This window comes from Harpia harpyja, chromosome 6, assembly GCF_026419915.1.
Source record: "Harpia harpyja isolate bHarHar1 chromosome 6, bHarHar1 primary haplotype, whole genome shotgun sequence".
NCBI classification, from domain to species: domain Eukaryota; kingdom Metazoa; phylum Chordata; class Aves; order Accipitriformes; family Accipitridae; genus Harpia; species Harpia harpyja.
In genome coordinates, this window is record NC_068945.1 from 25,672,279 (window position 1) to 25,687,879 (window position 15,601).

Sequence of the window (15,601 nt, forward strand, 5' to 3'; positions counted from 1 at the left end):
CACCCCTTGTTGAGTTAAATACCTCAGACCAGAAAGCCAGTGGAGGATATTATGCATCTTAGACTTCATTGCCTATGCTGTAATGGAACTGACAGTGTGATACAATATAGGGTAATAAACAACCAAGTCTAAGTTACACTTGTAAACATAAATTTGTTAATTGACAATGAAGAAAGGATTCAATTTATTTTTAAGATACTTCTATTAAACGCTTACTTGTAGGTGTTACATATGAGCTAGATGTCCCACAACTGAAGCAGATTAGTCAACACACTCAATGGAGCCTAAAGACTGATTTGCTTGATTAGTTGTCAGTGTTTCCTCTGAGGTAAGCTTAACCAGTCTCCAAAACCACTCATGGGGATCACAGTTCAGCTGCCTAAATACAGATGTATAGCAACACTGAAAGCACCTTAGGGTTATCCTGCCTGCCCATCAGCTGCTTTGCCAAAAGAGTATCATCTCCTGTAGGTCTGTGTTGTATCTGCCAGTCCCATATGGATATCTGAGAGTATCTATGGTGACTCAACTGTGTTTAGGCAATTGAACCAAGCCCTATATCCTCAGTTATTAGCTTCAATAGCTTTTTCTCATGTAAATGTATGTGTCTTAACCTTGTGCTGAATCCAATGTGACTGTCTCAGCGGATTATATGAATTAACGTCAGCCTCTAATTCACAGAAAAATATTATGATATCTCCCAGGTAGGAGGTGTATTTTTCTAAAATTCTTCTTTTAAAAACCACTTTCCCTGCTACTACATCTCTCCTTTTGTTTCAGGCCTTGCAATTGCTGTCATACATGATTCTCAACATGAGTACAGAGCTAAAAGCTCTACCAGCACTTCGTTACAAGGCATAAAACCATGATGGTTTTAAGTCCCTGCCTTGATCCTGCCCTACAAACATCTATCATGAAATGTTCAGTGATCAGTGTACTGATCTGTGTATACTGATCTAACTTTAAAAGCTGTCTTCTATGGACCACACTTGAACAGTTGGTTGTGAATACTTTATGTATGAAATTCAAGCAATACTGGCCAGCTTTGACAGGTCAGTTAACCTACGTAGTAGGTATTTTGGGAGGTGCAGCTTTTGAAATCACTGTGTCAAGGGTGATGATTGATTTTCTATATTCATCCAGTATCTGGTGTTCATACTGAACACTCCTGCTGTTACTCTACAAATTGCTACAAGGGAAAATTTGGTTAGATTTAGGAAATACACTGCACCATGAGGGTGGTCAAGCTCTGGAACAGGGGGCCAGGGAGGTTGCGGAATCTCAGTCTTTGGAGACTTCACACTCAACTGCACAAGGCGGTGAGCAACCTGATCTAAGTTGGTCCTGCTTTGAGTGGGGTTTGGATGGTCTCCAGAGGTCCCTTGCAACCTCTTCTATGGTTCTGTGTTTTTCTTTTTTTTTTTTCTAAACCTCATTTACTAAAGCATTCTCAAAACATAAACTAAGTATATGAACATTAACTGAATTTTAAAATGAATTGCCAAAACCTACCTATATTTACTGTGTTCTGATGCCACTAGTCTGCTCTGATGGAATCTACTGCTGTTTAGCCAGCCAGTCTTATTCTACACCTGGTAGAAGCTCAGTCAGCTTCAATTCTGAACTCTCTGCATGCTACATTTGAGTCTGGGCTTTCAAAATGACCACAGCACAATTGATATTAATTTACCCATATATGTTCAAATTCACCCTGCTTTTATGTTCTACCTGACAATAGTGAAAAATGTGCTACTAAACTGATACTATAACTTCATTTTATTGAATTAATGTGTTTCTACTCAGCCTTTTTTTCCAGGGCAAAAATTATGGGTCTCCTCATAAACTGTATGTGTTGGTTTCCTGCCTCCTGACTTCATCTTTCTGTCACAGTGGAGTCCTGCATTCTCTGTCCCAAAGGATACCACCCATTCAACCTCCTGTGAAACATACCTTCAGGTCAGACACATCTCTGTAGCACTGCTCAGAACGGGTGTGATCAGACAGCTGCACATTCCAGAAACATGGGAGCTGGTAGACAAGGAAGGGATTTTGTTTGATGACTGCATTGAAGATATCCTAGCAGACAAAACCAGAGAAACAGTTGGATACGTTGTTTCTACAGTGAGGTGGTCTCAACCCCTCTCCCAGCTGACTGTCCTTCTCCCCCTCACAGGTAGAAATGCGAATGGTTGCGTGAGCTGAACTTTGTTTCCACAGAGGGTGCTATCTATCTGAGGGGTGATGTGTAGATCTGAACAAGAGGAACACGGAGCTAATGGACTCCAGCAAAGTTTTCAAAACATGTATCTTGTGCTGCTGGCAAGAGATGTGGTTTCTCTTCTAGTCACCAGGGAGAGTAATATGCAGCAAATGACAAACTGCCTGCTGTTAGTTAAGTACTGCTTCACTTTTCAATAAAGGGAATGAAAGTGATCCTGGCAGTTGCACTGTTTCAAGGTGAATTACTATGTGGGATTTTAGCTAGCACTTTATTGTTGCAACAAGTATTCCAGGTATTTCATGGAAAGGGCATGTAGGACAGATCTGCAGAACAGCCTACACCACGACGGACAGAATGTGTTCTGCCTCTATGCTGCCACCCAGTTGGAGAAGTAAGTTACGACAGTCTTGTGGTTAAGGTATTAGGGTAAGACATAAGCAACCTTGGTCCACTCTGCAAAATTCGCCCCATGCGGGTATTAGACAGCAACTCAGAACCTGACTGAAAACATAGTGAAGTTGCAAGAATCATTTTAATGAACTTCAGTAGCTTTTGGATCAACCTGCAAGGATACTGTACACAAGTGCACATCTCTATGTGCACAGTAAGCAGCATGCTTCCTTAGTGGTGACTGGTCATAAGCCAGATGTAGCTCAGAAGCAGTAGAAGTATCTAAATATGATGCTGCATTGAGTTGAGTCAACACTCAAGCTGCTGAGCAAGACTTACTGGTTCAGGTCCAGTACTACACTAACAAGGTTTCTGGATTTAAAACTGAGAGCTGGCAGGAAGCACAAAGACTAAATATGCATTTCTGTGTATAGGCACGCTATTTCTTCCCTTGGCCTCAGCTTCCCATCTGTGGCAGGGAGACAGCAGAGCTTTTCTCTTCGCAGGGATCTTGTGGCAAGGAGTACATTAAAAGACTGCTGGGACTCATCTGCCAGAAACAGTAAAGAAATATCTGGAGACTTAAAACTAAAGTCTGCTTAGACAATAACCAGTAGGAAAAGACACAGTATATTTGGACTTCTTCTGTCCGGGGAGTTTTATGTTAAAGAAAGGAGGACAGAAAATTAAAGCTTGCAAACCCCATTTGTCTATCTTATGAATCATCTGTGCAGAGGAGGTAAAAATGTCAGTGTAGTAAGAGAAACCTCATGAGTAAATCTCCATTCCTCTCTTCTATGTTTTCCCCAGAACAATTCAACAAATGGTGACTACAGGCACAATATCTTTCCCCCTGCCTTTTCCCACATCTCATCCCCTTTCCCTTTCTTACCTTCCTCAATCCATGGAGCAGTGGTTGTACCACTCCTCTGCCATGTCCTACTCACCTGGTCAGCCAGTGAAGTGGATAGCATGCTCATTAACTCCCGCTCTGCTGTGAGTCTCCACATCTGCTCCCATTTCATCTTCCGTAACTTATCGAGAAGCAGCAAGATAACCCCTAAAGGAAAACACAGTGCAGAGAACAAGAGAAGCCATGAGGTCACATGCCAGTCAAGGCCCATCCTGTCTATGTGCTGACTCAGCAGTTAAAACAAGGACACGAGGGGAGATCTATCAGTGGAAACTGCAGTCCTTACCCTGTGCTAACACAGGAGATTGACTAAAAAATTGCCACTAAAAGAAAGTTTTCCTGAACCCCTGAGGCTGCAGAGAAGAAACGGAGAGATGGCATACAGACGAATGCTAGGTTATACAGGCTTGCAAGAAGGCTAAAGTAGCCAAAGAAGAGTGAAAGTGGGAAGAAGAGAAGGCAGAGAAGGGTGTTGTATTTCTAGTAGTCTCCTTAACTGATAAAGCTTGATTTCATTATGACGTGATTAGCATTGGGATTATTCCTTACAAAATGAACCAATACAGGTGATTCACATGATGGAGGTTAACTCCATCCAAAGAGAATTAGACAATACCCTACAAGAAAGAAACAAGGAACCTCTTAACACTCAGAAGTGACCCTCCCCACTCCTTATTCTGAAAAGCTGCAGGCCCCAAGAGGATATTCTGTCAAGTCACTGTCTACTAGGGAAAGGGTAGAGACAATCCTGATTTATCTAGTATGACTCCACTTCTGCCATCTTCACACTGAACAGAGATCTGCTTCTTCCAAAATCCCACTGTTTAAATTAATTTCTATCTGGCCTGAAATCAAGATTATGCTGAGATAAAGAGAATTTTGTCACTCATAAAACATTTTACTCAATGTGTGGGGGGTGAATTCTGGCCCTTAATAATTACTGCATAGGATGCAATACATATACCACATAAGATGACATTGCAGCTCTTACTTCACCTAGTAAGAAGTTAATCACCTGACACATCTGATGGCAATCCTTGAAACTTTTCTGAGTAACAGATTATCAATGCTGGTTACAACCTAGCCTTTGAGAGTGCCCTCCATTAAGGCAGCAAGTGTTCACAGAGCAGGATCCTCGGATCAGAAAGTTACACTCCAAGCGGGAAAAGAGGTATCTCAACATGCATTGTCATTCCTCAGTTGCTTTTTGTCTGGACAATATCCCTAGCGTAGAAGGCGGCAAACCAGCAGAAGCAATGAAGCTGGATTGAAGCATCAGCAAAACCTTTCCTACAGTGTCTCAGAAAATTTTACTTGAAAAATTAATTTGTAAAGACTTAGATAAGGGCACTGTCATGGGGAATGAACGCAAACTGAAGGACCATAAAGGAAGAGTACCGATAAACAGCAGCCTAGCAGGTTGAGAGGAAGTACCTACTAAGAGCAACGATAGGTTCTGTGTTGTTTCACATCTTCATTAGTGGAAGGGGGAAGTGAACAGAATAGTAATGACATCTGCAAGTGACATTAAACAAGCGGTCTTACAAAAAAAATATCATGGCAACTGTATAGAAACATAACAGCTACACAGAAGAATATGAAATGGCAAAAAGCAGGCACTGGGAAAAGCTGCCCGAGGGAGTCTAAGAGGATAAAACTAAAAGTAATGAGAATAAGAAAGGAAATGTAGTCTGAATACTGAAGAAAAAGTCTCCTAAAACTGTTGCGATGAAATAACCTAAAAATGGCAGATAAAACGCTTTATTTCATGAGTCTTTAAAAATCAGACTACACAAAGATTAGAAAATATACCTGGAACAATGCTGCACTGGTTGGGAGAGAACAAAGGTGGTTCCAGTTCTTTCCTATCTTCAGTTTCTACAATATGGCAAATTTCATAGAATCATAGAATCATAGAATCATTTCGGTTGGAAAAGACCTTCAAGATCATTGAGTCCAACCATTAACCATGCCCCCTAAACCATGCCCTGGAGTACCCTGTCCACTTGCTTTTTGAATACCTCCAGGGATGGTGAATCAACCACTTCCCTGGGCAGCCCATTCCAATGTTTGACAACCCTCTCAGTAAAAAAATTTTTCCTAATATCTAACCTAAATCTCCCTTGCCTCAACTTGAGGCCATTTCCTCTTGTCCTATCTCCAGACACCTGACAGAAGAGACCAACACCCACCTCACTACAACCCCCTTTCAGGTAGTTGTAGAGAGCGATAAGGTCTCCCCTCAGCCTCCTCTTTTCTAGACTGAACAACCCCAGATCCCTCAGCCGCTCCTCATAAGACTTGTGCTCCAGGCCCCTCACCAACTTGGTTGCCCTTCTCTGGACACGCTCAAGCAGCTCAATGTCTTTCCTGTAGTGAGGGGCCCAAAACTGAACACAGTACTCGAGGTGCGGCCTCACCAGTGCCGAGTACAGGGGAACAACCACCTCCCTGCTCCTGCTGGCCACACTGTTCCTGATACAGGCCAGGATGCCGTTGGCCTTCTTGGCCACCTGGGCACACTGCTGGCTCATATTCAGCCGGCTGTCAACCAGCACGCCCAGGTCTTTCTCTGCCGGGCAGCTTTCCAGCCACTCTTCCCCAAGCCTGTAGTGCTGCATGGGGTTGCTGTGACCAAAGTGCAGGACCCGGCACTTGGCCGTGTTAAACTTCATACGATTGGCCTCAGCCCATCGATCCAGCCTGTCCAGATCTCTCTGTAGAGCCTCCCTACCCTCAAGCAGATCGACCCTGCCTCCCAACTTGGTGTCGTCTGCAAACTTGCTGAGGGTGCACTCAATCCCCTCATCCAAATCATCAATAAAGATATTAAACAGAACAGGGCCCAACACCGAGCCCTGGGGAACACCACTCGTGACCCGCCGCCAACTGGATTTCACCCCATTCACCACTACCCTCTGGGCTCGGCCATCCAGCCAGTTTTTCACCCAGTGAATAGTGCACTTATCCAGGCCACAAGACGCCAGCTTCTCAAGGAGTATGCCATGAGAGACAGTGTCAAAGGCCTTGCTGAAGTCTAGGAAAATAACATCGACAGCCTTTCCCTCATCCACTAGGCAGGTCACCTGGTCATAGAAGGAGATCAGGTTGGTCAAGCAGGACCTGCCTTTCGTAAACCCATGCTGACTGGGCCTGATCCCCCTCTTATCCTGGAGTTGCCATGTGAGTGCTCTCAAGACAAACCGTTCCATAATCTTCCCCGGTACCGAGGTCAGGCTGACAGGCCTGTAGTTCCCCGGATCCTCCCTCCAACCCTTCTTATAAATGGGAGTCACACTGGCAAGCCTCCAGTCCTCTGGGACCTCCCCTGTTGACCAGGAACGCTGATAGATGATAGAGAGTGGCTTGGCAAGGACCTCTGCCAGTTCCCTCAGTACTCTTGGATGGATCCCATCAGGTCCCATAGATTTGTGAGTGTCCAGATGGCGTAGCAGGTCCCTAACTAATTCCTCCTGGATTAAGGGGGGTATGTTCTGCTCTTCATCCTTACCTTCCAGCTCATGAGGTGGAGTACCCTGAGGATGACTGGACTCACTATTAAAGACTGAGGCAAAGAAGGCATTAAGTACCTCGGCCTTTTCCTCATCACTGGTTGCTATGTTCCCTTCTAATTTCCTTCTAGTAAAACCTGGCACTGCGAGGCATAAAAAGAAAGCCTCTTCTGGCAGTGAATTTTGTGGCCTATTTCAGTTCTGTTTTCCATTTCAGTCCATCTGGTTCCCAAGGATGCTGGAACCTGTACTGGAGGGATCCCCTTTCATCTTCAGTCAACCTTTCTGCTTCCAGCTGTTGCATTGGAAAGGGAGGTATTGTCACAACATGCTACAACGTATTTCTGCCAGTGTGTTTGTCTTCTCTCCAGCATGAGCGAAGCCTATCTGGAGTGTGTAGTGTGTGTGCATTAGCTTCTAAGAGAGCCACTGTGCATTGTCTGAAATTCTAGATCAGTGTGAAGCAGGTTCCTTGCGCTGCAGCAATAAACTGGGTGGGATAAGCTCCTCTCTGGCAGTGGATTTTTTCCAGCTGGCAAGAACTGACAGCTTTGTTTCAATAGTGAAATACAACTGAGAAGATTCTTTATTAAGAAAAATAAAGAATAATTGTAAGATTCAGTTAACCGTAATGTAATAGTTTTTATAATTTATAGACAATAAACCCATTTTTCTTAATTTCTTTAAGCCTCCAGTCTGAGGAGGAAAAGGGGAAATTTTTTTAATATGTGCAGTATTCTCCAATTTTTTTGTCTTCCACTCTTATGATAGCAGCAGATTATGGCATTGCAGCTAAAGAGATTATGCTGTCCTGAGGGGCTATCATGGTAGCAGCTGAGAGTAAACGAGGCAGATGGGGTGGAAAAACTGGAATATATGTGAGAAAGAATGTATGAAGTTATGATGCAATCATGGCTATTGAAAATATTCACAAGCTTTTAATGTTCCATCTTCAAGATTAATTCTGATGTGATTTCTATTTTAATTCACCTGCAGGCTTGGTTTTAACATCTTTGTACAGCCTCTGTTCAGGGCTTCTCACACTGTGGAATTGTAATTTACTGCTGCCGTAAAAATAACTACAGGAGAATATTTATAGAAGTTTAAATATTTACTCACTAGTATTAGTGAGAATAACAGATTTCTACTAAGAGGAGAATTTAATACTATTCACTTAATTAGTGTTATTTAGTGCAAAAGCAAAGCAAAAGCATGTGCGTTGGGACTTTTAAATAGTTCATGCAGAAGAAAAATTACCTTTTCTTCAGAACAGAGCACTTCAGTTTTACTTCTATATTGTTCTGTTACCAAAAGCAAACATAACAAATGAACTAACTCCAATCTATGCAATTAGTTTGCAGACAAAGTGTCTGAAATAAGGAAAGGGAAATATTTGCTTCAGGAGCCCCTTGCCCCAGAGTCAAATTGACTGAAATCTCAGACTAAATTCAAGATGACATACAGCTGAACACAAGGGGAAAAGGGACTTGCTCTCAGCTGCTGTGCTGGGGGAGGAAGAGACTGGAGAAGAAAAAAAAAAATCAAAGGTATATTTTATGAACATTTGGCCCCAGGCAGTGGGACTTCTCATCTTTTGATGAGTGCAGCATTTTCCTGCCTTAACCTACCTGAGAAAAACAAAGGAAAAGCTTGGCAGCAAATAAACAAAAAGAGAAAAGTGGCAACCCAAATGTCTCATGAGTATTACACAAATTATGATCAGCCACAGAACACCCTATTTTGCTTATCCTAAGGAAATAGTTCAGGCATATACAGAGATGCAAATATCTCAAAAAGCTCTTGGAAAAATAATGCTTTATTACTAAACCTGTGGAACACGTCCTAGTCTAGTTTTTACTTGAATGGCATTTTCTCCCCCTGCTTGATGAGACTTTGCTTGAACTACCAAAATCTGTCAGATTCTGAATTGCTCAAACAAACAAACAAACAAAGGAGTTTCTAAAAAATGTAATTTCAGGACACACACACAAAAAACCAGCCCCAAAAGCGAAACAACAACAACAAAAAAGAAATTTGGTGAATAGATTGGAGAAAGCAGGGCAAAACCCCCTAATTAACATATTTGGACTAAAATGTTTCAGTTGGGAAATACTGCAAATTTTTTTTGGCACATTTTAAAAACCAACTTATTCTAAAATAGTATTTTTCACTTCAAAATTGACACATATTAAAAATCTTAATGAAAATGATTACAAGACCTGAAAAGGAAAATAAATGTTTCATTCTGGGTCTAACAAAACTCTGGGGGTCACCTGAATTTTTTGTCCTTTTCCCATTTTTTGATTCAATCAGAATCAGATTCTTTGTCTTTCCAATGTTTTGACTAAGCAATGTTTTCAGGAGATGCTTCAAGCCATCTCAGCAAAATAGTCTGGGGGTTTTTTTTGTTAATCTGCTCGAGAACAAAATATTTCATTTCATTTTTCTGAATAGTAAATTGAAAGTTTGTGTAAACATCAGCAATTTCCCTTGGAATGCTACCAAGCATCCCAACCTCTTGCTTCAGGAATGCAGACTATGGCTTTTCCTCAAATTCAGAGAGGAATATGTAGTAGAGCTGGAAGTAATAAACAACATTTTAAGACAGAACAGAATCACTTACAGAAGTTATAGTGAAAGTGGACAAGCTTTCAAACTCAATCAATTTATTACAATGGCCCTTTTAAGGTGGCTGAAAAAATACTCAGTGCTGTAGGGGAAAAAAACGTAGCTACTAAGGGATCATTTTCTGTAAGCATTACCTTGCCTGTTTCTTTCAGACGGAACAGGATGCTTTTGTGAGCTGTAGAGGCAATACCATATTATGTGAACAGCATCTCAGAGCTTATCCTTGTCAGGTTTTTAAAAATTCTTCTCGAAACTAAGCCTATAACAGTGAACCATCTAGACAGATAGCAAGTAGATTACATTACAATATCTGAAGACGACAGGCAAGACACACTTCAAAATATATTATAAAGCAATAGTGAGTTTTAAAAAAATTACTGGGATTTTACAATACCTAACCAGCATACCAAAGACCATACACCAAACCACTGAGTCTTAGATGCTGTAAGAAATAATGTTGAATAGGGCTGACATTATGGAGATTTGCTGTAATAAATAACGGACCCAGAGATTTAAGGCAGTACAAACAACAGTAAGGTACTCTGTTTTGTGAAATAGATTTGGCATCAAAAAGTTGAGTTCAGCTTTAGGCGCTATGGAAGGCGCTTGTAGCTCTGCTACCCCAGGAGATGCACCATGATAGTGTTGATGGCTTAGTACTCTAGCAAATACTTATGCATGTTCTTTTAATTCCAATTTATTGTACCTGAAATCAACGGAAGTGCTCACGGTGTGTAATGCTAGGAATGCAACTATACCTTTGCTGGATCAGGGCCCAAATGACCAGTTTCGCTAAGGACTGCATTTGGAAGCCACTGGGCCACACCTCCACACCACTGACTCTGGCCTCTGCTCTCCACCCATAATGTCAAGAGCAAGTAGAAAAACACAAGTATATGGCTGTTAGGGATTAAAAAATTGAATTAAAGCTGCAATTCCACAACAAGCCACTGCCTGCATTGTTAAATCTTCATTTTAAGTCTTCGTGTGGGTGAAAATCACTGCATTTGTTTCACTTGATTTATAGACCACCTATCTAACTGCTGCTCATAATCTGACTAGCCGTATCATTAGTATAATAAAACCATAGCTTATGTCTATAGCTTTTAACACAGTCTGACCAAAGGACTGTTATTCTAACACATTTTTGGTGTATCCTGATACATCATTTAACTATGAATTTAAAACCTAATAAAAACTTGCAGGGATGCACAATGTGTTAATTGAGAATAAATGATGACTCCACATTTGAACTTTTCTTTGAGAAAACCGAACAGGGCTGAGAAGCTGTTTTGAAATGGAAAGTGGGTGTCCCTCTGGGCATGGTGACAGAATGCAGTAGCCCTTGTTTTCTCTGCACATGTATTGAAAGAGAAGCTGTTATAGAGTGCATTTTGAAATGTAGTGCAGTCACTCTGTTGGGAGCCTGCTTCCTCTTGAAGCATTATAAACATTTTGTTTACACTTCCTGATGACCATTTAATGAAATGAAACACTTTCATTTTCTCATTTTTTTAATTTTCTTATGTTTCTCCTTAGGCAGAATTGCGATGAAAGATGTACTCAAGTATGATTCTAACTTCTTATAGAGCTACTGACTGAATTTCCTAGTTTTCTAATTGTTTCTTTGTTGTTTAGATGCTATTCTTCCTGAGTAATTTGAAAAAAAAGATACATAGGCTTTCTATCTTCTCTTTAATGACTTCCATTTCTGGGGGAATTTCTCCAACTTTCTTAAAGCCACAAAGGCTGCTACAGAAAAATTTCCTTGATTCAGGAGTCTAAAAGGTCTACAGGAGAGGAGTCATGAGTCTAAAAGGTCTACAGGAGAGGAGTCATGAGCCATAAGTCTTTTAGGAAGTCTATGAAGGACAACCTCTGCTACTTAAAGACCATCCTGCTAAGTAATGCTCTCCCCTCCTATCTTCCAGAGTCTTGTGAAGAGCAGTAACAATTCTGCAGGTCTCTCAGAGGTCAGCAAAGAAAAGCCATCTCTAGACCTGGAGGAATTGGCCTTCTCTTACATAGGTCCCAAGCAGTGCAAAGTCATACATCTTCCTGCTCAAATTGCTGATAAAGTTTTCCTAAATCCTATAATGGAAAACAACATGGCTGGCAAAAAGACAAATATTAGCAAAATCAGAAAGGGAAGCTACAGTTTTGCCCAGCTGCTCTACTTGCTTTGGGCATCAAGGAAGACGAGTAAGGATAGCAACCTTTCTCAAATCCCTGCGTTTCCTGAACCCTGTGCAAAGAGTTGCAGGAGATGAAAACCATCTGTGAAGAAGGTCCTTACATGGGTTTTAAAAAGCTCCTCAGTTTTCTTACAGCCTTTGCACTACGTGACCCTTGTGAGCATACAGGGTACAGAGACTACATTTTAAAGGCACTGGAAAGCAAATATTCCAGGGACTTCTCAGTTGGTAAACTAGGGAGATTGCTTCCAAGAGGGGAAAGAAAACCCACAAGAGGCAAATCATTAAATTCTCTTGAAATTCAAAAGATTGGGAAAGTTTTTGCTCAGATAACACATTCTAACTTCAGACCAGCAAAGGGAGAGAGAGGAGGGAGGTTTCAGCTTCTACATGCTGTAGCACAATGGCAATGACCAATCTAAATGGAGCAGAGGAGAGCTGTCTCAAAGATGTGTCTCGCATCACTGCCATGCACAAGTATCACCCAACAGCTACTCAGTGTGCATCTCTGTACATGTCCGGAAGTCATGATGGAGGTGCCCAAACTTGACACTAACAAAAAGATGGTCAGGTACACATCTTATTATAAAGCGCTTTGAAATGTGAGGCTTAAAAAGAAAAGTGACATGAGGGAAATGTGGAAAATTTCTACAAAGTTTTAAAGAACTTCTCCTCTCTTCAGTACTAAAAATGCAGTAATTCTTACACGGCAGGTTATCTGTGTTGTCATTTGCCTGGGTGCTTAGGTGACTTCAGTTGAGAGGAAAACAAAGTCCTGGTTAAATACATATTTAAGTGATAAAGTCAGAAAGGATAATTTTTAGCTCTTGCATAGCAGAGGTCATAGGATATTTCAGTATCAATTTGTGCTTTAACTAGAGCATAACTTATAGAAAAACATTCAGTCTTGATTTAAAAATTTAAAATAATGGATAATCTATCACAAACTTTGATAAGTTATTCCAATGCGTAATTACCCTGATGAAGAATACTTCCCTTGCTTCTAATTTGAACATGTCTTTGAACTTGCAGTCATTTGATCTTGCTGAACCTTTGCTAAATTGGCAAGCCCTCTATTAAGAAATGTTATTTTCTCCTGCAGATACTAATAAGCTATGATCAAACTATCCCTTGACCTGCTCCCAGATAAGCTCCTGGAGCCATTTTTCCCAAGTTTATGGGAATTTTTCCCATATTTTCTTTGAACCTGGACAAGTAGCTAAACCTACATTTTAAAATATATCCACTCCAAGAAGTGATCCCTAGCGCCCAGATCAAGGACTATGGAGTGGTTGTACACACACTGTTCAGGGTCTAGCACTTCATACTATACAGTACTTGTAATACTTGTCTCTGAGGGCCTAGTTTGTGTTCCTCAGTTTTTAGACATAAAAATTATTTTGTTTGCATTTCTCAGTGTCTGACATTATGAGAGAGCCATGTTACAATTTTCTAGATTGGAGAGTTTTTAGCATGGAACTGAGGGTCTATGTTGTGTGCACTGAAGAATGTCATCAGGGCATGTGGGAATATTAGAGAATGTGAAGCCTTCTGATGCAGTCTTGAAGGACTGGAAAGTGATGCCAAAAAGAGTGAAGTCTTATCCATACTATCTTCCAGAAATACCTCCTGGAGTGAACTACCAACAAATTACACTTAATATTTTTTTTTCTTGACAAAAGACAGGTTGCTCCCTGAGAAAGACAGGCTACCAACTAATTTCTGTGCCCTGTGGATGATCAGGGAGCCAAGAGTGAAGAATGAACTAGGGAGCTAAGTTATCTGACAGTGTAGACATCTGGTATGTCAGGAGTAAAAAGTCTACACCTAATACAAAAGAAATACACCTCCCATACTCATACTTGAAATGTCCCTGTTTACACATCCAATGATCACACAAAGTATTTTGACAACTGTATTAAACCTGGAGTTCATGTTCACCTGATTATCCATCCTGGACTGATTCTCATACATCTCTTCATTCTTTCTGAGTGTACAATTTTACAGGTCAGTGCCTCAAAACACAGAAGTGCGATTGAGTGTCACAACTCTACATCAAGCCAGAGTAACTGGACTTTGGGTGAGCTGTCCTGAAGAGGAATCACAGAACAGTACAGACTGTACAGGGTTACCGTGCAGGAGGTCCAGTCATTGGATCTCCCTGCGCAGGCACGTTTGGAAAAAGGGATCACACAAGGCTTGTTTCCATGGATAAAAACTGAGGAGGTTTGCTGCAACTTGCCGAATATTTCCCCTGAAGAAAGCAAGTCAGTCTTCCAAAACTAATCTATCTTGGACTCTCCACCAAAGAATCACCCACCTTTAAAAGAAAAAAAAATCTGTTTCTTGATCCTCAGCTCCTGTAAATCAGCTTAGGTCTATTTAACACAAGAGTCAGGCATTTCTATCAGATCTGGACTTTATCCATGATCCTTACCTATGTTTTTTTCTTCCTCAGAAAGCAGCAAAAAGTGAAAGGTAACAGGGACCATTGCTTTAAATTACGTGGGGTTTTTTGGTGTTGATCCTCTCAAAAGCATCATATTTAATAGGGGTCAAAATGTCAACAGTTTTACAAGGTTTCCACTTTGGACTAAGTGAAGAGGAAAAATGCACCCTGCACAGATGATAATTATTTTGCCTGGCTTCTAATATTAACAGTAGTCCACAAAGCTAATTGTAGGGATGGGCACAATGAGTAAGAACCCGTCATAGCTTTTCTTGCTCTGGTATTCAGTCAATGCCCTAGCAACAGAGGAAGAAATGTGGCTCACGGGCTGAACAGCCTCTAAGTTATTTCTTTATAGTTGGATGACAAAAAAGTTTGGGGTTTTGCATTCAGAAGCAACCAGACAACTTTTTTTCCCCCCCTCTTAATGCGTGGTTCATGGGTTGGATGAGATTCAGGAGGAATAGAACATTCTAAGAAATGGATCAGGGGAAGGAAAGCAGCAGCACAGAATGAACAAGCCTAAACATCAACCACAGCATTTTTAAAAAAAACCCAGGAAACACAATGTACTTTTAATGCAATGACTTCACCCAAAAGTAAGCTGCAGGTCAATCCTTCCTCCATGACCGTTTCTCTTCTAGTAACAGAGAGACAGGATTAGGTTCACAACAGAAATACAGGGATGCATTTCTGTAAGGAGAAAATGTGTGTGGAGCTGTTTAGCATGCTCATATAGCCAAACTGAGGTACAGTTTGGATAAGTGGACTACAAGGTGCCTGCAAAGTGAGTTGGACTGCCAAGCTCAAAGGGTTGTGTTTAGCAATTAAACATTCAGATGGCGGCCAGTTACAAGTGATATTCCGCAAGAGTTGATAATGGGGCTGACACTGTTTGACATCCTGATTAATTAGCTGGAGATGAGATAGAATGCATCCTCAGCAACGTCACACATGACACCAAACCGGGGTCTGTGGCCAATACCCTGGGGATAGGGCTGCTATTCAGAGGGACCTTGACAGGCTGGACAAGTGGGCTAAGAGAAAGCTCATGAAGTTCAACAAAAAGATTACCACTCTTTACTCAGCGCTTGTAAAACCACATCTGAAGTACTGTTTTGGATTCCTCAGTCAAATAAAGACACCGACATGCTGGAGTAAGTCCAGTGGAGAGCAATCAAAACGGCCAGTGGCCCGGAGAACATGTATGAGGAGAAGCTGAGAGAACTGGGCTTGTTCAGCCTGGAGAAGAGAAGGCTAAGGGGATCTCTTATTGTTGTCTACAACTACTTA

The 15,601-nt window shown here is 41.3% G+C and overlaps 1 protein-coding gene across 4 annotated transcripts in view; it reads right to left on the reverse strand.

The window, feature by feature from the left end:
* LARGE1 (LARGE xylosyl- and glucuronyltransferase 1) overlaps positions 1-15,601 on the reverse strand; it is a 300,311-nt gene that overhangs the window by 51,715 nt on the left and 232,995 nt on the right. For all 4 annotated transcript variants that reach the window (XR_008235525.1, XR_008235524.1, XM_052789429.1 and 1 more), the window contains exons 8-9: positions 3,559-3,671; positions 1,951-2,076 (exon numbers count right to left, since the gene is read on the reverse strand). Coding sequence is in view for 2 of the 4 variants with exons in the window: in XM_052789429.1 (XP_052645389.1) it covers positions 1,951-2,076; positions 3,559-3,671 (239 nt within the window). In the remaining 2 variants the exon portion in view is untranslated. The remainder of the gene's footprint in view (positions 1-1,950; positions 2,077-3,558; positions 3,672-15,601) is intronic.